This window comes from Varanus komodoensis, unplaced genomic scaffold (assembly GCF_004798865.1).
Source record: "Varanus komodoensis strain SLA01 unplaced genomic scaffold, ASM479886v1 scaffold6_1, whole genome shotgun sequence".
Taxonomy (NCBI): domain Eukaryota; kingdom Metazoa; phylum Chordata; class Lepidosauria; order Squamata; family Varanidae; genus Varanus; species Varanus komodoensis.
Window position 1 is genome coordinate 6,527,802 of NW_025336345.1, and position 22,203 is coordinate 6,550,004.

Consider the following 22,203-nt stretch of genomic DNA (forward strand, 5'->3'; position numbering starts at 1 on the left):
TTTGTGACTCTCTGGCTATTGCTTTCTTTTTCCACTGTATTATTGTTTCAAAATTTTCTGGCACTGCAGACTTTGTAGCATTCATACCCTTGGCTGTTTCCAACAAGTAGGTAACATGCAAGCAGAAGCTGCTCTCCATTTAGTCCTCAGATTTTGGTCTGTTAGTCAGTGCAGCAAGAAATGGCGCAATGCATAGTCCAGAACTAGGACTACGTCTTCTCTCTTTTTTGTGCGGGGAGGCAGCATAGAAGATTGGTGGTGGTGATCAAAGGAAATCTTCCTGCAGCTTTTTCCAGAGTCCAGCGATAGAAAGTGAATAAATCTTACATTGAGAGGAGTCTGTACCTGCTTTACCACAGGATAAAGGAAGCAGAAAGTAAGGAGCTCAATCCCATACACAGCTGTTCATGCCCAAGCCAATTCATTTCAAGTGGCAAACTGTGCAAAGAAAGAAACAGACTTTTACAGAATAACTTAAGAGTCAAGTTAAAGATGGCCATAGTCTTTTGCAGGATGGCGGCATTGGCCTGCATTGAAAGACTTTTTATTCTGTGTGTTGCTCACTCCATTAAGTGAGGCTAGATGGCCGTCTTACCATGTTTCCAATGGCACCAACCTCTTCAAACCATATTTACATTTGAGATGCCATTGCTGTGTTGTGAAAATTACATATTAAAAATGCATGGTAACACCACCATGATGGGCTGTTTGCACATAATGACAATCCATGAACTGTTGGAGATCAGCAGGAAAGAGTAGGCATGCTGCCTCCAAGGGACCTACCTCCAATTTTACTCAGCAGCCCACAATCAACTCTTTTGTAGGATGCTGGGCATGATGCCCTTCTCGACCACTGGGTTGTTTAGGGGCTACACAACTCAGCAGATAAGTCAACAGTAGTCTTGGTTCATACACCACACTGAACAACCTACAAAAATGTTATCCTGGGTTGCTGAGTAAAAGTGCAAGCAGTGGGCATGCAGCAGGCCATGCTCCCACTTGTATATGGCAACCCATGGGCTGTTTAACCAGTGGCTTGTCATTGTGTGTGAACCAAGTAAGGGACCCTCAACAATTTTTATTATGTGTGCAGCTCTGGATAAAAGAAGTCTCGACACCCATAGGATTCAGCTTGAATTGTTTTACTCCATGGTTCCTACTGGAGTTGCTGTACTTTGTTGGTTGACAGAGCAGCTTTGAGGTATTATCTTTCTGCAACAATTTACTTTCTAGAAGAGAAAATTAGATTATACATGGCTGATGACTTGAAGCATCCTATAGGAGCATATATCATGCTGAGTGAGGAAAAATCCAGATTTATATAACCAATAGAGTCCTTCCCTTGCAAAATCTTCTCTAAGTTATTCTGATGTTGGAGAACCTAAGCCTATAATAGGTTTCTTGGTCTGATAAGATGCCCGAGTGTCATTGCAGCCCTGCCACCTCTAGAAACTTAATGCCATTATTTGATACTTGTGCTATGTACTTGGCCCCTGTTCAGGTCAGAGGCCCAAGTGAGTGAGTGATGGAAAGAAATGGCATAAACAGCCTTTGAAGTAGACTGCATAAGAACACTAGGCCTGGAGAGAGAATGTATCTCCTACTAACCCAGTTGGAATTGTCTTCCCTAGACCCAAGAACTGCAACAACTTGTTTTTCTTGTGGGACAGCTGTCTGTTGAAATATCTTGCTTGTTTCACTGTGCCCACACCAGTCCAGGGCTATGTTGGCGCCTTACTCCCAAATCCCCAGAACAGGTTTCCACCCATCAATTACAGCTTTGGGGAGTTGAGGAACAACCCGGGAGAGGGCGGCACCAAAACTTGGCAGCTAAGCTAGAAACCAAACCTCTGACTCCAATGCCACAGGGAAGCGTCAAGGCGTCACAGGCCGAAGCAGGAGTATTTGCCTCCTAGAGCCGCTGGACAAACCAGTTTCCTGAATTCCACAAGCCTGATTCATTCCCTCCAAGAGGCTGGGGCCCAGGCAGGTGCCACTGATAGGTGGAAAACTGCAGCTCTGATCCAAAAGCACTCGGAGCGCTCAGATATCTTGGGTTCTCTAGCCGTCTTGGCTTTGGCATGTGTTTTCTCCAAAGGCTTAATGATAGCAGCTTTTCCTTCTTGGCGTCCAGCCCAGAAATCAGGTCACTCAAGCTCCTATTTTAATTTTTCCTTCTAAAGGCCTCACACAAACTTCAAATCATTTCCTTCAGGCATGACTTTGTATCCAACTGGCCCAAAACAGGAGCATAGTCTGATGTACCTGTCTGGTGCATGTATTCTTCACTCTGGTCTATTTCACTAGTGGGCTTCTTCCTCATTGTCAGTTCTAATTTTTTTTATTTCCTAGTTCTCCAACTGAGTATAACCCTGCTCTCTTCTTTGGTATTTATATGCAGCAAATATGTGGACTCTGCATGCTTGTCACAAGCCAAAGTTTGGCTGCTGCATCATTTGTGTCAATGTTTATAGGACTGACAGCTACTTCTGCTCCAGTGTAAGTTTACTGGCATCAACTGACATATTCTCCTATTCAGAATGCTCAAATTCTAAGCATGTTCCAAAGTAATTCTACATGCCAGTCCAATCAAATTTTAATTAAGATGTAGTTTTAAAACACCAAGCCTACATGTTCATTGGTAAGGAGAAGAAGATTGTCTGCAGACTTCCAAGAAAAGACAGGGAGTTAAATGCAACGTTTTGTAGGTTCTGCTCATACATCAGGGTTTCCCTTGCCACCACCGCCACCCCCATGGTTGTCCTCTGTGTCTCCCCAACTCTGTTCCAGAGGGCCCTTCAATCCTCTGCAGCCAATCCACATAGTACATGAGGGGCTGTAGTGAGGGAAACAAAATTTGTTCTGTTGGAGGGGGCTAGCACTGGATGCAACCCATAATCCATATCTTAATAGTACATTGTACCCTTCATTTTTTACATAATGCCCCATTTGCTAAATACTTGAAGAAGCAATGAGTTAGATACCATGTGTGTTTTATGCATGTTGAATTATTGCTCTCTTATATTTCCCAGAAAGCAAAGTACCCACTGTCAATCTACCTCTGAAATAAATCCTTTGCAAACATCTTATTTTTCTTTATTACATTTATATACCACTCAATAGCCAAAAATCTCTGGACAGCTCACAGTAATTAAAACCGTAAAATACTATAAAAGTTTAGAACTACAATATAAAATTGAAGTAAATGCCAAAGTAAAACCTAGCAGCAGCAGCAAAGATTTAAAATACAGCAAGGATTTAAAACAATAGAGAGTGAAAGACTAAAGTGGCTGGGAAATTAGAGATTTTCACTTGGTGTTAAAAAGAGCACAATATAGGTGTCAGGTGAGCCTCTCTGGAAAGTTTATTCCAAAACCCAGGATGTCACAGCACAAAACCTAGAAGCCACTCAGCTCAATTCCTTTTGGCAGGGAACAATGAGGATGATCTTAGGGTCTGGGCGGGTGTGTGTGTGTGTGTAAGTAAAGTGATGATCTTTTAGGTAACCTGCCAAGCCATTTTGGGTTTTGAATGTTAATACCAGCATTTTGACTTGGGCCCATATATTGGTTGGCAGCCACTGCAGATGGTAAATACTGGTCTAAGATGAGAATGTTAGCCAGTCCTCATTAACAATCTTGCTGCTATAATTTGGACAAACTGAAATTTCCAGACTGTTTTCAGAGGAATCTAGCCAACATGTTACCAGTGTGGAGAACTGTAGCCAGCCTATGGTTAGCATTTCAGCCTAAGCTGATAAAAGGTACTCCATACTACTAGGTCCACCTGTGCCTCTAGTGACAAGGCTGGATTCAAGAGCACCCCCAAACTGCAAACCTGGTCCCTTAGGATGAGTGCAGTCCACTCCAGAACATGTTGAATGTTGGTCTGGAGTCAAGAAGTATGACATCCTTAGGTATCTCCAACTCTATTAAGGGAGACATGAGGTGGAGGCAGAAATTGGCTGCCTCTTCATTTTGAGCATGAGTTACCATTCGGCAGACAGCCATGGCTAAGCTAGTGCTTTTACTGGGCATAGTCTCCAGTATAAGAAGCACACTAATATGACTAGATTTTGAACAAGTTGGAACTCACTAATAATTGTGTTTATTTAAAAGAGGTATATGCCAACTTTCAAAACAAAGGTTTTCTAGAGCATTGTAAAAGCATTAAAATTCCACCAGTATGTAAAATAGTAAAACTAAAAGGGCGACATAAAACACCTCAAACCAGCAATCCTACATATAATTATACTCAATTATTAGCTTGTTTCTAAACTCAAGCATCACATTGAATCATGGTTTTAAGCTTTCTTTCACAGTCTGAGAAAAGAAGCCAGGTTCTACTTTTATGTATTTTCCCCCCAATTTATATCCTGCCTTTTTCCTACAAAGAGCTCAAGGCAGCTTACACCGTTCTTCTCCTCCATCTTATCCCCACAACAACAACCTGTGAGGTAGGTTGGGCTGAGAGTCTGTGACTGGCCCAAAGTCACCCAGTTGGCTCCATGGCCGAGTGGGGACTAGAACCCAGATCGCCTAAGTCCCAGTCCCATGCTCTTAACCACTACACCACACTGGCTTTTATTTTATTTCCATATATGCACTATTCTTCAGTTGTACCATTTCCCAAAGTGGCATAAACAAAATTAAAACAATAAAATAATATTATGAATGAAACTAAGGCACACAACACAAATGCATAAAGCAGGTGATTTTAAAAGGCCCAGCAAAGAGTTTAAAATTACTGGCCCTTTTTGAAAGGACTAATAATGCAGATCTGGGGGATGTTTTTCAGAAGAAAGTTCCACAAGGTGGGGCTCATTATGGAAAGAAAGTAATATCAGTAGATGAAAAGTTTGTTTCCCCTCAGAGGTGGATCCCACTGTAGGGCCCGATTGTTAGAGATCAGTCCTTGAAAGGTGAGGCATACAGAAGAATTTTCTGACTTATCCTGGCAAGGGCTTTTTAAAGCCTTAAAGATAAAAATCAACACTTAGGATTTAGCTTTGGAGGTAAATTGAAACCAATGGAGCTCCTGCAAATTGAGATTTATATGTGATTCTTGCATGAGATCTTGCACTTTAGATCAGCTGAAGTTTCCAAACCGCCTTCAAGGGCAGCCCATGTACCAGTGCAGAACAGCAATGCAGCTGAACTTTTGCTGTTTTTTAAAAAAAGAGTTGTACCATTCTATGTCTCCTGGAATTAAATAAAAGCAAACTTTTCAGAAAAAGCTGTATCACCAGTGGGAGCAATAACATAGGGACACGCCATTTGTCTCACTGGATACCGTTAGAGGAAGTACTGCTTCCCACAGACAAGCCCGTCAGTAGAACTACACCTGATTGGACTCCCAAACTACAAGTAGCTCCGATTCGTTACAATATGGTTCGTCCCAATTCTGCACGTCACATAGAATTTACCCCAGCCCAAAATAATGGTTCGTTCCACCCAGCTGTTGTTAGTTTATGGTTCACTCCAGGCACACCCTACGTAATTAGGATGGTTTGTTCCATCATTAGAGAACTTTAGCAGTTTTGCCGATATAGGACCGCACCAGGAAAGAAGGCCAAATTAATACCTAATTACCATTATACCATCCTTCAGTGAAGAAGACTGCCGACTCATTCCACGACTCTCAGGTTAGCTTTTTTTCGGTAGCTCCCCTTCTCCACCCTACTTGCCCTTCGAAATGGCTCCGACCAGCCTTTATCTACCGGTAAAGGAATGCACCATTGTTCTGCATGGGGGGCCTAGTCTATTTCGCGAGAGGAAGGTGTGACGGGGTCCTCACCTTGCCGGCATTTGCCGGCCGAGTTCCCGCAGCGAGTCGCGACACAGACGGGCCCTCAAAGTGTTCTCCCTAAGCCTTAGAGGGGCTACAAACGGGGCTCTCTACCTCCCCCGGTTCCTTCTTGCCAGTCCAGCGAGCCAGGATGGCGAGCCGGACTCCACCGTTGGCCTGACCCTCCGACCCGTCCAGCCTCCCGCCTATAAGGTCAGCCGCTGACCGGTCGGTGCTCTTCTCCTCCTCCTCCCGCCCCCAGGACGTGCGTGCCCAGCAGGCCGCGATCATGGAGCCGTGCGCCTGCGTGGAGAGGGAGCTGGACAAAGTGCTGCAGAAGTTCCTGTGCTACGGCCAGCACTGCGAGCGCGGCCTGGAGGAGCTGCTGCGCTACGTCAGCCAGCTGAGGGAGGAGCTCGGCACGGCAGGTACGTGAGGAGGCGTGGAAGCGGGAGGGTCTCGGCTCGGCCGCTCTGACCCGTGGCGCGCGAGTCTGGCTGAATGCGGGAGAATGGGAAGTCAGTCGGCTTCATTTCGGTGTTGCACCTCCTGGCCCTCCCTGCCCCCAAGGGGGGGGGGTGCGCTTGGGTAGCACCGCCTCAATTTTCTCCTCAGAGCAACCCTGTGAGGTACGTTAGGCTGATAGATGGCGCCTGCCGAAGGCCACCCACTGAGTGGATTTGGCTCTCTGGTGGATTTTTGCGATTATAGCTGACATCAGAAAGAGCCCTCTGACACTATTCAGGCTAACACGGTGATGTTGTGGCATAGCATTTCGTTTCAGACTAAATCCCACTTCATCAGATATGTGCAGTGTTAGCTAGCAAACATACTATTTGTACTTATTAATAATACTTAGAGCTTGCTATAATATTAAAATCACATTAAAATATGTTATTAAAATTATTCCAACTACAATAACAATAAAAAGTAATACAAGGAACTTTAAGATGGAACAGCATATAAAGTATGAGATCTTCCCACTCTTGGGATATGGAGTAAGTGGTGATTACAAAGCTGCAGTTAGTAATAATGCTACTAGTTTTGCTATGTTAATTACCACCAGGGGAGGAGAAGCTAGTAGATGAATGAGATCAAAATGAATAAATCTAGTTCAGCAATTTCATTCTGGAGGCTCCCTTTATGAAGTTATGTTTATCAACCACAGTTGTCTGGGGACAGCAACATGTTCTCCCATTGGCTTTTGACTCTTGTCCTTTCTGATGTCAGATTTATATCTGTTCTTTTGGGTAGAGGCTGACCTGTCTGTCTTGGTGACAGATGGTGGAGTATAGTGTGTTGAGGATGAGTGAGCCCCAGATAGTACTACTGATGCTAGATCCTTTCAAAGATCAGGTGCTTAGTTCACATCTGTTTTGGTGGTGGTTCTTGTTACTTTGTTGGGTCCAGTTATTGAATGTCTGTCTCAAATGGCACATTGCTGGTCCTAAGGTCTGTGAGAATGGGCCTACCATCTCAGACCTGTGCAGTTTATAGATAGCTGAGGGTATTTGTGTGTTAATAGCATTTTTACCTAACTATTTTAATAGCTAACTGTGTTAACATTTTCATCCAACTGTTCATTTGAAAATGGCTTCTGGAATGGCGAACAAAAATTGATATTAAAATAGTCTGACTTCAGATTTAGAATCCAAAAGGCACAACACAAAAAAGGGAGGGAGGAGGGTAAAAGGCAAAACGTTGGCACTAGTTCTTAGTTTCATTGCTCTTGACTTTTTTTCTGGCAGACAAGCGCAAAACAAGCTTCCTATGCCTGTTCTTTTGCTGGCTTATGTATGGGACTTGGTTGTGCTCCTTCTTGCAGTGATAATCTTCCTAAGAGGAGGAGGATACAGCCTCCCAGTACTGTACCATTGGTTCTCTGGTTGATGGATGAGGCTAGAGTCTGCAGTCCCAGGAGATATGTTGTTACTGAGAACTGACATTGACACCAGGTTGAGTTCTGTCACTTCCCCTTCTGGACAAGTCCTGTAGTTTCAGTCTTCTGCTCCTTGGTACCAATCTGGCATTGTCAAAAATGTTTCCTGACTGCCTTGAGTGGTGGCGGGGGGGAGGTTAGTTCATTTAAGAAATAAATTACATATGAGCCCCTGTCCAAAGAACTGGATCAAAAGTTGATTGTGTTGTAAACATGACTACAGAGAGTGAAGCATGTGGTGTGCTCTAGGTGATAGCTGGAAAACATGCAGCTGTATGGAAGCAATCGATGGGCTTCTGTGTCCCTGTGGCTTCTTGCTGTAATTTCATAGTGTGAGTAGCTATGGAAACCAGCTCATTTCCTGAAATTCTGGGTAGAATTTTTGAAGGGCCTGTGGATTCAGATGTATGTTGGGTAGAGGAGAGCTGTTTGGAACAGAAGAAGTGATGATCTAAGGCAGCCAAAAACATGTTGCCATGAAGTGGAGTTGTGGTGTGGCCATGGCACTGACCATTCAAGTGGTTCCCAAATCTGAAATAACGATGGGCAGTGCTGCTGTAGTACCTTCTGGTGGCTTATAGTCCAATCTTTGTGGGGTAGTGCACACAACAGCCATTTCCGACCAGGTATTCTCAAGATGTGTTGGTCTACAACTTCCATCATCTCTGGCTAGTGTGGCCACATTTCTGGAAGACACTCAGTATATCGAAGCTTCCTGAGAAAATCTGAGACAAAGTTGACTCAAATTTATTGTTGACTCTGGCTGTATTTGTTTAGGACTTAGTTGGAATCTAGGTGAAAACCATCACGTTAGATGCTGATTACTATTATTTGCTATGCTGACACCAATTACAACTATTATTCATGATGATAGTGCTTATCTAACATGCAGCTGAGCTCAGCACGGTAAGGTTAGGCTGTACCTGTTGCTTCTCATAGTGGAAGAGAGAATGTATCTTGTTGCTTCAGTATGTTTCCCCACTCAGTTTTCTCATGCCAGATGTTTGATTTATTTGTGAGCAGTAGGGTTTCCACAGTTATTCCTACTATTTTTGCTCTGGAAAAGCAGTGGGTAAAGTCTTCCTGCCCTCACTCCCTTGCTCCACACTTTATTGCTATTCCTACGGTTACTCTTGGGAGAAAACTTTTAGTTAATACCTGAAGAGGACCAGTTGTTGGTAAAAAAGAGCCGTTTCAGATCAAAGTTGTAAGTGAGTGATGTGAAGAGCTTGTTTTATAAGGACTATGTACTTGACCTGAATGATGATATTGATGCCTTTCTTACTACAGCCTTGCAACGGACACCACTGTCTGCTACTCTCTCTTTGGTTATGTCACAGTGCTGTAAGAAAATCAAGGACACTGTGCAGAACCTTGCTTCAGACCACAAAGATATTCATAGCAGCATCTCTCGGGTGGGCAAAGCAATTGACCGAGTGAGTAACTCCACCAACTTGGTTTGTGTTTCAGGAAGAACAAACTGGATCCTTCCTGAGCAGTGAGAGCAAACGTCAGGCCAAAGTGTATCTTGTATGTGCACAGGCATCCAGCACTGTATGACTAGTGAAATGTGCATTGTCTTGTCTACTGTTGTCCTTTGGCAGCACCCACACTGTGGTCAGGATGACTTGTTTCAATTGATAAACATCTACCCAGTGCTTTTTTTGTAAAAAAAAAAAAAAAAAAAGGTGCCAGAACTCATGTCTTGGGGTCACACTTTTACACGATGGTCGCTGCCGGCAGTAAGCACTCACACGACCATGGGCCGAACAAGCCACTTCCATGGGCCACCTGAGGTCCAGACTGGAGGGTGCCCTCCTGTGCTTTAGAGGCATAAACAAGCCCTGTGCCACTCTCTGAAAATCACCTTGATTGTGTAAACAAAACGGGGGTGGTGAGTGAGGGCAAATGGGCAGCTGAGTGCTCTTATGTCCTCTTGTAACAGGACAAAATGGTGGAGGTGGTGGACCAAAGGAGGGAAGGCTGCGGCTTTCCAGGTGATGCTGGACTACAGTTCTCATCTTCCCCCTCCATTAGCAAACTTGTCTCAAACTAATGGAGCCCAGCAACATCTGGATGGCCACAAGCAAACCGCCCCCGCTGCAGAGTCTCTCAATTGGCTGGGCTCTAACATTTCAGACCGCAGGGGGGTTTGTGTGCACGCATGCAAGAAAGTGAATGTATGGCTGTTCCCTTGCATCATTCTCAAGCTCGGAGTACAGCAGAAGCACCTGCAGCCTCCCCCACACACACCGTCCAACATTGCTGGGCTATAATTTCCATCAGCCCCAACCAGCCTACCCGCTGGCAAAGTAAGATGGGAGTAGCAATTCCCCAGATCTGGAGGGTTGCAAGTTCCCCAGCACGGGGCAAGATCTTCTCAGTGTGGCCTCCCCCCATTACGGTTCTCTCTGGGAGTGAAATGATTTCACTTCCTGCAAAGGAAATGCCGTCCCGGGAGGGTAGCAGGCGCTCCCCAGAGACTGGCCGTCTGGATGCAGCCTACAAGGCCCAAGCTGCCAGGATGGGGGAAGGTGAGGAGGTGACCCTCGTCCACAGAAAGCGGGCTGGGAGCAGACCTGGGCAGAGCAGGCGGGCTGTCCTGGCAGGGAGACCGCAAGGCATGGAAAGCAGAGAGTAGGGGAGGCGGCTGTTTATTGGAGAAGAGGTCTGGGCCCCACCGGGGCGGGAGATGGGAATGCCAAATAAGAAAAGCTTCGGCAGGAGAAGGGGAAAGACCAGGGCAGCGCCGACACACAAGCAGCCCACAGGCACTATGTTAATGATTTTTGCTGCCGATCTGCCGCGCCCTGTGATTCACAATCACTTGGAAAAATCTGTCAAAAAAAGGTGCCGGAATACTGTTCCCGTGCATTCTATTACAAAAAAAGCCCTGCATCTACCTATTCTTCTACAATGGTGGGTTGTTGCTCTCTTCACAGAAAATGTTCATTAGAAAGGGGGCTTGTTCTTGGGTATCTTGGAAGCAAGGGGTAACCTATTCACTTTTGGCTTTGGCCCCGTTCACCACTAACATTTGACCCCCACAACCAATAACCCACAGGGAATATAAACTCTTGACAAATTAGGCTTTCTTTGTCTTAGACTTATGACAAGGAGGGAGACATTTTCAACTTTTTATAGTGAATATGGCTAAAATCTTAAGAGAGCTCCAATTTCCAGGCAGGTACTATCTAAGTTTTCTTTCTAGACTGTGTTGACCAATTCATGTAATGATTTGCCTTTTTTCTGCCCTTACTGGTATAACAAATTGCTTTTCAGTTTGCAAGAAATCCATTAAGTGATTTTGCCCCCATTTTAAGTCAAAAGTGAAATGTTCCTGGCAAGAGCTAGGCCAACAGTAAGCTGCTTGAACAGAAACCAGTAGATTGTAGTCATTGCATCAGTAAAGAACCAAATGAAAGAAGTTGTCCTAAGTTAAGGACTGGACATGGAGTCACTATCTAGCAGCATCTGTTAATGAGGATATTCCACTCCTGTGCATGCTTTATGGAATCACAGAACAGTAGAGTTGGAAGAGGCCAAGAAGGCCACTGGGTCCAACTCCCTCCTGTTGCAGGACATCAATTTACATCATCTCACGGAGATGACTGTCCAATTTCACATTGAATGTCTCCAGTGTGGGAGATCCCATGACCTCTTTAGGCAACTGGTTCCACTGTTGTATTGCTCTGGCACTGAGGAAACTTTTCCTGGTATCTAGCCTGAACCTGGATTGTCACAGCTTGAGTTGATTATTCTGTGTCCTACACTCTGCTATCGGTGAGAAGAGATCTTGACCTTCCTCTTTGTGACAGCCTTTGAGGTACTTACAGAGGGAACAAATGAATGTTCTGTATTGGCAGTAAATGAGTATGTGCTGCAATATGGCCTAGCTGCTGCTGTACACAAGCTTCACTTAGAACTGTTTCCTTGCAGCTACTGCATAATTCACTCTAATCTGTAATCACAGCTGGTAGTGGACCTGGTCTCATAGAAAACCAGTTATTTCATTGCAATTTGAAGCACCCAGAGGGGAGGGGGCTTCCCTGAGCACCTAGGAATGGCTGACTTCCTGTTCTGTTCCATTCTAGACTTTTGATGCTGACTTGTGTGGTATTGTCCCTGCTATGGTTTGGGAGTCCCAGGAGAAGCAGATCTTGGTTCTGGCGATTATAGAACACCTCTATCAACAAGGGATGCTGGGAGTTGCTGAGGAACTGTGTCAGGTACTAATTTTTAGGAGGCAGAAATAGTTGTGCAAGATCTCTAGAAGCGGATAACAACAGCTTTACACTGTGTGTAAATGGTTTTGGGTACTACTTGGTGCTGGCCTTTCAGTTATGCTGGACAGTGACTTTGCTTCTTGTAGTAGCCTGGCTCTGCCAGCCAGCCAGTTCTCCAGCAAAGAGCAGCTAACAACCTACTCTGCCTGATCAACCCCTCTAGCCTATAAAGATGGATCCTTACTTGACACTCAATCTGCAGATAATTCAGTTTCCCCCTCTTGCCTGTTCCCCTTTTTTGAGAAGGGGACAGATATGTTCTCAAATCAATTTCTGGATTTTCCTTCCACAGGAATCCACTCTGAACGTGGATATAGCCTTCAAAAAACCGTTCTTGGAACTTAACAGCATATTGGAAGCACTGCACAAACAGGACCTGGAGCCAGCTCTGAGGTAAGAGCAAAGGGTTATACAAGCCTTTTCTCCTCGGGCTTCCATTTCTTCTTGTACTGCACTTCCTAGCGAAATGGTTCTAGCCACCTGAGTTTGCCTTATTCTCCATGTATACTAGCAAGTGGTAGCCTTCTTTGTAGTCATTTGCTAAAACTAAAACTGCACTTGCTTTGCTTCTATTAATTCTTACCCTGCTAGTTCTTAGCCCAAAGAATAACGACATGCTGGCTCTGCTTTTGTTATCACCAGTAATCTGTCTGAGCCCACTCTGTCCACAAATACATAATTAAGATTGGTGCATTCCTTTTTACTATGACAACTACTGCCGAACCAACTTTCTCTGACTGTGGTACTAAACAGTGTTGGCTCTTTCCCAGTTGGGCAATCTTCCACAGACAGCAGCTGGCAGAACTGAACAGCTCTCTGGAGTTCCGGCTGCATCGGCTCCACTTCATCAGACTCCTTGCTGGTGGTCCAGGCAAGGAGCTGGAAGCCCTGAGTTATGCCCGCCACTTCCAGCCCTTTGCTCATCTACATCAACAAGGTGAGGCTGTTCCCAGGAACTTCTTCTGGCACTTGGTTTCTCAGCAGAACTCTTGGTGGAAGCTGATCTTTCTTTCCTGGGTCTGCTGCTGTGATAAACCCATTAGGAGTGACTTTGGCCAGTGGTTCCCAGGACCTTATAGGCCCAAGTTTGTTCCTGCAAGGAAGTCCATAAGTGCTGAAGATGTTGGAGTTCCCTCCTTCTTTTTTTAGTAGGGGATGGTCTTGACTCTTGGGGGTTCCCTTGATTGCAAACAAGGGAGTTGATTTCACTGTTCCGTGCCATTATCTTATAATTGAGTACTTAACAGGCCAACCCACTGTATTAGTGACAGCATGTTAACATAAGTGATGCTTCCTTTAATTGTTGCTGTGCAGAGATTCAGGTGATGATGGGCAGCCTAGTATACCTGCGCTTGGGCCTTAAGAATTCCCCCTACAGGCACCTGCTGGACGATAGTCACTGGACTGACATTTGTGAGACTTTCACTCGTGATGCCTGCTCCCTGTTGGGACTCTCAGTGGAGTCACCTCTGAGTGTCAGGTAAAGCTTTATACAGGGGGTGGGTGGCTGGGGGTGGAGTGGGGCAGGGCATTGCTGATCTCCCTCTTCTCTCTGCAGTTTTGCTGCCGGGTGTGTAGCACTGCCAGTGCTGATGAACATCAAGGCTGTGATTGAGCAGAGGCAGTGTGCGGGCGTGTGGAGCCACAAGGACGAACTACCTGTGAGTGCCTGTCTCCTTCTGGGGAAGGCTGCTCTTCTGCAACAGCTGTAGGGTGAGTTTGGGCATCTTCTTGCAGAGCGTCAAGCCTGATGTTCACCTCTTCTTTGCTCCTAACAGATTGAAATTGAATTAGGGATGAAGTGCTGGTACCACTCAGTCTTTGCATGTCCCATCCTGCGGCAGCAAACAACAGATTCCAACCCACCTATGAAACTAATCTGTGGGCATGTTATTTCTCGAGATGCTCTCAACAAACTCATCAATGGAGGAAAGTGAGTGATTTTTTTCTAGCCGCTTGCTCTGCTTTACTCTGGGATGACCCGACTGGATCAAATGCCCACCCTATCTACATTTAAGAAGTCTCTTCTAGGGCAGTTGCTCCTTTTCATTCAGAATCTTGGCTTCAATGTGACAGCTGCGGCTGCTGCAGTTTGCTGCCCCCTGCTGGTTAACAGGCAGTACAGTAACTACAGAGGATGTCAGTGCTGCTCTGTAGCCTTGGAAGTACAGATCAGCAACTAGCATTCTCAGGGCCAAATCAGATCGCTTGTATGTAAAAGGGGTAGGTGAACATGACAGCAGGACTTGCTTGACAGCCTGGCAAGTTTGAGGCTAGGCCAGCGTCCTGCACTCCAGCTTCAAGGTGGGTCCTCTTGTAAAACCAGCTCCTGTCCAACATTCTGAGATCTTACTTCTGATCCTTCTTTGTCACTTTCTTCAGGCTGAAGTGTCCATATTGCCCCATGGAGCAGAACCCAGCTGATGGAAAACGCCTCATCTTTTGATAATGGCAGACCCTGGGGATGCCCTTGCAAAAATGGGCAGTTGGGACAATACTCAGCAGGCGGTGTCATCTACAGCATCCTGCTTGAAAACAGTATTTGCCACTGTAGGTATAGAAGTGAATTGTAGCCCAGTGAGCTACAGGAGATCACTCTCGTGTAAGGCAGGGCACAGGGCTCTACACTCTTGCCACCATACAACTTTAGCAATCCCCGCTGAAGGCTTCAGGGGACAGTACACACCTTTGCCCTCCTCTGAGGCAGAGGCAGTTCTTCTGTTCCTTGTTGGGGTTGTGCCATAAACAGTAAGCAAAGAGCTGCTGACACCATTTTTAATTAAGATTTATTTTGAAGTCTTTTTCCGTTTCAATCAGTTTGACGGGAGAGGTGAAGGAGTTAGACCTTCCTAGCTTAGACCTTCTACTGCTTTGGGAAGAAATTTCTGAAAGATGGATTATATCTAACTTCAGTCAGAAAATTCATGGTGGAACTCTGCCTGCTGCTATTTTGAAGAAAACTTTAAAGTAGGTAGGAAAAGAAATGGGGACAACAGCAGATCTGTAGGCATTACTAAAAGTGGTGTTTGGGTCAGCCTCTACATCCAGTATGACTCTTCAGAAAACAAGGTAGGAATAAATAAGATGTAATGCTTCCTGAGAGAAGAATGCCTCCCATTTGGAGAGCTAGCACAGTGATAAAAACACTGCATGGAAAAACCTTATATAAAGATGATATATTAGCATCCTACTGCTATATTATTTTGACTAGGGGTAGCAAGACACAACCAAACTGTGTCAGTAAATGAAAGTTATAATTACTCCTACAGGATGAGAAAGTTGGTACAATGGTTGATATAGAAGACACCTTAAAGTAGGCATGTTGCTTATTATATTAAAAATAGAAGGCAGATTTCCCCTCTTTTGATTACTCATAACTCTTGATACAGTGATAGAAGGGGTCTGTAATACAGAGGTATGGGATACAGATTCTAAACAAGGATCATCAGTAATACATCTTTGGAAATAGATGACAGTAAACACCAAAACCACTGGCAAATTTGATAAATGCCTGCATTTGCTGTCCTCATGCACTAAATTTCAAGAGCACAGCCTGCTCCCTTTATTGAAAAGAATAACAGCTATTTAAAAACAACTGTGAAGAGGTACAGTGGGAATTGGAAAGCTACAGAAACAAGCAAGTGCCTACAACTGGCATTTTAACAAAATTAAGTAGGAACTTAGGGGTGCCATTTTTGGAGTAAATACCTGCATTGGCCTCGGGCAAGAGGCCCTTAAAAGATGACATTACTAATGCCACCATAGCTCTTTGACATCAACGAGGGCCTTTCACACTGCATGTGATTTTTTTCCCCTTAGCAACAGCTATGACCAGGGATGGATGGCATGGAAATATACTGAAATAAAATTCTCTTCAGATGACTTAGTGGACTGGTTTTTGGTGTTACTGTATTTAAAACCAGAAAAAAATTGTTTAACAGATACCTTACACAAAGATAATTTTCAAAGCTTCCTAACAGCATATGATTGCTATGGAGGTATCTATTAGCCAAGACACTTCAAGCAGGCAAATACCATGTAAGAGTATAGTATAATTAATTGAAACTTAAAGAAATTTATTACAAATATTTTAATAATGTCCATGTTCATCTGTCCTTTCTCTCCTTCTACCCCCCTCCCCCCAGGCTCCATGAGATGCTCCTTAGCAGCTACTTAACACAGGCTGGTTAAATTCACTGCAAATAGGCATTTTCTGGAACAGTTGCTTAGTTTGTAATGGTTCCTTGAAATGGGCCTAAGGCATAGATTACTGGTAGTACTTGCTACAGTATTCTTCACCTAAACCCACCAAATAGCACCAGCTCTCATCTGAATGTTCAACTGCACAGAATCTGGCCTAATTAAGCCAGAACAGCATCTCTCGGTGATCTTCACAAAGGAAGGGGAAGAGCCTCAACCTCTTCTAAACACTCATCATAGGCTTCCTGATAGTCCTCGTGGGCCTTGATCATGATAACGCAAGTTGGGCGTTTTGAACCTGCAGCTGCTCCCAGGTCCTGAAAGAAGAAACAGGAAACAGCATTCAGTTGCCTGGTTCATATATAACTTTACCTTTTATTCATAACTTGTGTATGAATACATTTCCACTGTGAAGCAGAAGACTATGTGCCAAGTCATATAGCCATATTAGATGGTGCAAGTGGAGGGTATCCGGTGTCCTAGAGTATGACTAGACAGATTTCTTCCTAGCATATAAGGATGCAGAGCTCCCTCCTATAAAGAACAGCTAAGGAAAATGCATTGTAGAAGTCTTGAAATAGGAGCCACATTTCAGCAATGACATGCAATATATATATATTGTATCAAAAAGCATGTGACAATTTGCAACTGAAATTTGGTATGTTGGGGGCTTTTACTAAACAAAAGAACATTACAAGCTCAGACACTATAGATGCAGGGAAGAGACAGTTGAGGATTCTTTTGTCACTAGACTGTTATCCCTTCCTTGCAGAAACAGTCTCTGAGCCCAGACCAGAAAGGAGCTATTAGTGTCTATTCTGTTTAACTCTCAACTGGTTCCTCAGGGAAACTCTGAGCTCAGCACAAGTTAGTTTACCTGTTACTTACTATTCATACAACAGCAATATTACCATGACTATTGGTGGCTATTCTCTGTGGGTTTTATGTCTATGATGCGTGGAGCTTCATCTGGGAAAGCTCGGTAACTGAAGAATTCTGGTGGGAAGCCTCACCCATCATTCCTGTGCACATCACCACCATTGTACAACTGCTTAAGTCTGCTGAAATAAGGCTGTAATGGTCTGTAGCCTAAACACATGATAGATTCCTCCTGTTCGATTTGATTACTACTGGTATGTTACTATACAGTGGTACCTTGGCTCACAAACACCTTGACAACCAAATCGGGTCGCGAACAAAAATTTCATGAAAATTTTGATTTGGGTTGCGAACTCTGCATTGGGTGGCAACCAAGATATGGCCACAATCCCAGTTGTGTTCGTGCAGGGAAGACGTGCGTGATCATGGGTGTGCTCCTGCAGGAAAGATGTGCGCAGCACAGCACAGCTGTGATCACGCACGTCTTCCCTGCACGAACGCAACTGGGGTTGTGGCCATCTCCCCGCTCGGGGAGCAGAGGGGAGATGGCTGTGATAGCACCCATCTTTCCTGCAGGAGCGTGCCCGTGCCAGGATTTCTTTGAGAAGCACCACCCCAACATAACTGTAACGGACAGAGCACTGAATCTGATGCATGATAACATGGTCTCATTTCCAGAGGGTTATGCAGTGCAGGAAAAAAGTGACTAGAGACAGATTTTTCACCAAAATTGACCCTGCAGCTAAGAGACAAGGAAGAGAGGAAATCCCTGAAAGAGATCTCCCCAATGTCCTTATGGAGGGAGATGCTCCCTTAAAACAATAACCTCCCCCACACCTAGGTTAGTGTTCTCCACTGTGCTGTACAGTACTTGGTTGTTCTTTGTCACTTCATTTCACATTTTTCTGATAAAAAAAATAGTTACAGAACGGATTTACCTTATTTACATTGAACCTTATGGGGAAATTTGACTTGGCTCACAACCAAAAACTGGCTCACAACCAAAGTCGTGGAATGGATTAAGTTTGTGAGCCAAGGTACCACTGTATTTTGCAGCTGACAGTCCTGCTTCTGTGACACATAAGTAAAGGTGAAAAGGGATTCATAACCCTGCCACACAGCTTTGTCCAGAACTAAAATCTGTAGCACTGGTACATCTAGCAATCACGATTTCCAAGTGCAATTTAATACTGAAAGGAAGACATACAATTTATACTAAAGGATATTTCCCTTAGCAAGGATCAGATGAGCGAACAGGAATAACAGGTACGTTTCATAGAATCCTCATTTCCCATCCCACATGTAGTCCCCCACTCACAGCCCACAAGGAAGACACCTTGTTTTCCCCAACCCCAAATTACCGTTTTGGAGGGAATATAGACATATGGAAGGCTCCTATCTTCACACATGATGGGGATATGGCAATAAACATCAATAGGTAATGTGTCACCTGCAAGAACTGTGATCCTAAGAGGGAGATACAACTGCATTAGGAAATGAAATACTGGATCTATTAATAGAGGTCTAATAGAAAAGAAACAGAGGTCTATTAATCTCTCTAATTTGCATAATGAGCTAATTTGCATAATGAGCATAATGAGCATAACCCTATGCACTCTTACTATCAGGGCATACTTCTGAATACGATTGGATTACCTTGGTCTTTGCCAGTGGTTCCCAAGCTTTTTCAGGCTGCCATGCCCTTGCCTCTTGGGTAACAACCCTAGCTCCCCCCTCCCCCGTCTCTTTTCATTAGGTCTATTGCTCTAATGCAAATGTTTAAAACCACCAATCACCACCCCTCAATCTTTCCAACTCTGGGAATCATTGGTCTTTGCAAATCATATATGTGCAAAGAGTTCTTAAACATTCAGATAAAAGTCTTATAACACCTTTACAAATGTACAATTTACTGTGGTATAAATTTCCAAATGCCAAGGTTTACTTCATTGGACAGATACTTCAAGTGTTATTCTCTTTTGAGAGGGAGGACACACACACACACACACACGCGCGCGCACGATAGGAGAAAGTATTTCAAAGTGAGGCAAGGAGTTCCAGCAATGTAAGAGGTAGGCATGCATGCTACTATGTGAAATCAAATGAAAACAGGGTCAATGAAAAGGGCTAACACAGTCCATAGGGTTGTTAAAAATAAATTACTTAAGATCTTGCTCATAATTACGAGCAAGACACTCTTCTGTTTATCTCAACAGGATTGCTTCTGTGATGCTGCTGCCAGTTTGATAATCACGAAAAGCAGTCCATGAAAAGTAGACAAGTATACCAAACCAGAGGGAGAGATTTGATTTCTGGGCTTGTAACAGCCAGCAGGAAATTTTCCAAGAAACGCAGTCTGTACTGGTCCCAATTCCCTGCCTTGAAGTTTGTTTTTAAAATAAGTATGTTCCCTCTCCCCATACAGATATTCAAACAGGCAGAGAGAAAAACAGGGTTCATTCATCAGTATCGGAGCACTTCATCTAGACCAGGCATGTCCAAAGTCCAGCCCAGGGGCCAATTGCGGCCCGTTTTCAAATTTTGAGCAGCCCGCAGCCTCTTCTTCCCGCCGGCTCAGCCTGTCACTCATCCCCGCTGGCCAGCATTTTTCCCTTCACCGCACAGCGGTTCCCACAGCTGTCCCCTGCTGCCTCCTGCTCCTTCAAGGCTGGTGGTTATATTTCACCAGAAGATGGCAGTAGACCTGAGTCAGCACTCTCGCTGCATGACCCTTGTGACACAAGGCTTGTGTGCCCATTTCTAAAATGAGCCTGTGAGTCAAATGAAAATGCCACAAAGGCAAGCTACGAGGTGGCAACGCTGATTGCCAAGCACTGCAAACCTTTTACTGAGGGTGAATTTATTAAAGACTGCGTGATGAAAATGGTGGAGAAAATTTGTCCTGAAAAGAAGCAAGAGTTTGCCAATGTTTGCCTGGCTCGTAACACTGTGGTACAGAGAATTGAAGACATTTCATCTGATATTAAGAGACAGAGGCAAAAGGAGTGGAGTTCGACTTTTTTTCGTTAGCCTGTGACGAAAGCACGGATGCATCTGATACCGCTCAGTTATTGATTTTTTTGAGAGGAGCGGACAGTGACATGAACGTGAGTGAAGAGATACTTGACCTCCAGAGCCTTAAGGACCAGACAAGAGGAAGATTTATTTGTTTCTGTTTGTTCCACCGTAGATGACATGAAACTACCGTGGAATAAAGTCACTGGGATTATTACGGATGGCGCACCTGCCATGGCTGGCGAGCGAAGTGGATTATCAACCCTAGTCTGTAACAAAGTCAGCGAAGAAGGAGGCAAAGCTATAAAACTCCACTGTATTATTCACCAACAAGTTCTCTGTGCCAAACATCTGATATATGATCATGTTATGAAAGCGGTGATAAAGGCTATTAATTATATTTGCTCCAAAGCCCTGTGCCACCACCAGTTTCAACAATTTCTACTTGACATCCAGGCTGAATACAGAGATGTTGTGTATCACAACGAGGTAAGATGGCTCAGTTGGGGGTCTGCACTGCAGCACTTCTACTCTCTTAGGGAGGAAATCGGACAATTCTTGGCAAAAAAGAGACAACTGATGCCAGAGCTATCTGATCCTGTTTGGCTCGCTGATTTTGGATTTTTAGTTGACATAACACAACATCTGAACGTGCTGAACTCAAGCCTTCAGGGGCAAAATGCAGTGGTAAGCCAACTGTATTCACATATCAAAGCCTTTGGGACCAAGCTGCTACTTTTCCAAAGGCACCTGTCACAAACACAGTCCAATACCACACATCATTGCAGGAAATAATGACCAGTTTTCCACAGAACAATATGAGTGCACAAATAAGGAGGTATGAAGCAGACACCTCATCTCTGGCTGAGGAGTTTCAACAGTGCTTTCGGGATTTTGCAGCTACTGACAAGGAGATCACGCTTTTTTCATCTCCTTTCTCTGTAGACCCTGATGACGCTCCAGACCACCTGCAGCTGGAGCTCACTGAGCTGCAGTGTGATAACGAATGTTGCAGTCAGCACCAACAGCTCCCTCTTGTCAACTTTTACCACCAGCTGGATAAAGACAGGTTCCAAGAGATTCGAACATGTGCTAAGAAAATGCTGACTTGTTTGGTTCGACATACTTGTGCGAGAAGACATTCTCGGTTATGAATATTAACAAGAACCGTGTGAGGACGAGACTAAGTGACTTTCACCTGCGTGACATCTAGCGCATCAAAACCACTGTTTTTCAGCCAGACCTGGCCTATATAATACAGTTGAGATCTCAGTATCACCCTTCACATTAGTGCAGTTATTTGTTTAGTCTTTCATAAAATAGTTCATTTGCATTTAATGTTAATGGTTCAAAGAATGTCAGGCTGAATGGTCGGCCCCCACACATTTTCACCTCGCCAAATCTGACCCTCCTTGCAAAAAGGTTGGACACCCCTGATCTAGACTCTAGAGCTCCAAGTTCAAGGCCAGCTTTCGGACTGATAGTAGCAGTCACAAGACAGGGAAACAGTACCAAGCGTTATAAAGCGCGTGGCGAACAGCACCGTGGGCGCTTACCCCTTCTCGCCTTTGTTGATGAATTTCTGGACCTCTTTCACGCCACGCCGGATCTGTTTAACCTTTGATGCTGCAAGTCAAGCGGGAGAATTCTTAGCACGAAACCCAGGAGCGGACCCGACAGCCAGCCCTGGAAGGGGGGCTTGCCTCTCCAGCACCCCCCCCATAGGATACCGCACGCACCTTTCTTGATACACTTGTACAGTTTGCGCGTGAGCTTGCGCGAGGCCAGCGGCCGCGCGATCGCGTTAACGTTCTCCACCAGCTCGTGATACGACCGCTCCGGGGTCGCTTCAGCCTCCGGCGCTTCCCCCGATTCCTGGTGCTTGACTCGACCCATCGCCGCCCCAGCTGAAGCTCCACCAAACCACGCGCTCGCCCGCCACTTCCACTTCGGCGCTAGACCAGGGCACGCTGGGAAAAGAAGCGGCGATCAAAAGTGGGCGGGGAAAATGCTCTTGATTACCACCGCTCGGCCAATTCCTCTCCCGTCTCCTTAATCAGCCAATGAGAAAGCCTTTTGTGATCCGGAGAGAGTAAT

At 44.8% G+C, this 22,203-nt stretch overlaps 2 protein-coding genes across 4 annotated transcripts; one reads left to right on the forward strand and one right to left on the reverse strand.

The window, feature by feature from the left end:
• Positions 1-5,485: 5,485 nt before the first annotated feature.
• On the forward strand, positions 5,486-15,894 carry RMND5B (required for meiotic nuclear division 5 homolog B). Of its 3 annotated transcripts, XM_044451081.1 has the most exons (10): positions 5,486-5,644; positions 6,050-6,215; positions 9,017-9,162; positions 11,821-11,955; positions 12,305-12,405; positions 12,783-12,949; positions 13,327-13,492; positions 13,571-13,673; positions 13,791-13,945; positions 14,395-15,894. In XM_044451081.1, exons 2-10 carry the CDS (start codon positions 6,077-6,079, stop codon positions 14,456-14,458), a joined length of 1,176 nt encoding a protein of 391 aa, XP_044307016.1. In that variant the 5' UTR covers positions 5,486-5,644; positions 6,050-6,076; the 3' UTR covers positions 14,459-15,894. The 3 variants fall into 3 exon arrangements, with proteins under 3 accessions (XP_044307016.1, XP_044307017.1, XP_044307018.1); XM_044451082.1 differs by lacking the exon at positions 5,486-5,644 and having other exon boundaries at positions 5,971-6,215; XM_044451083.1 differs by lacking the exons at positions 5,486-5,644; positions 6,050-6,215 and adding an exon at positions 6,225-6,416.
• NHP2 (NHP2 ribonucleoprotein) lies at positions 14,782-22,133 on the reverse strand. Its single transcript, XM_044451084.1, has 4 exons — positions 21,846-22,133; positions 21,663-21,732; positions 18,453-18,558; positions 14,782-16,529 (listed from the first exon to the last, which is right to left on the reverse strand). The coding sequence occupies exons 1-4, from the start codon at positions 22,000-22,002 to the stop codon at positions 16,404-16,406; spliced, it is 459 nt and encodes a 152-aa protein (XP_044307019.1). The 5' UTR covers positions 22,003-22,133; the 3' UTR covers positions 14,782-16,403.
• Between the last annotated feature and the right edge of the window lie 70 nt (positions 22,134-22,203).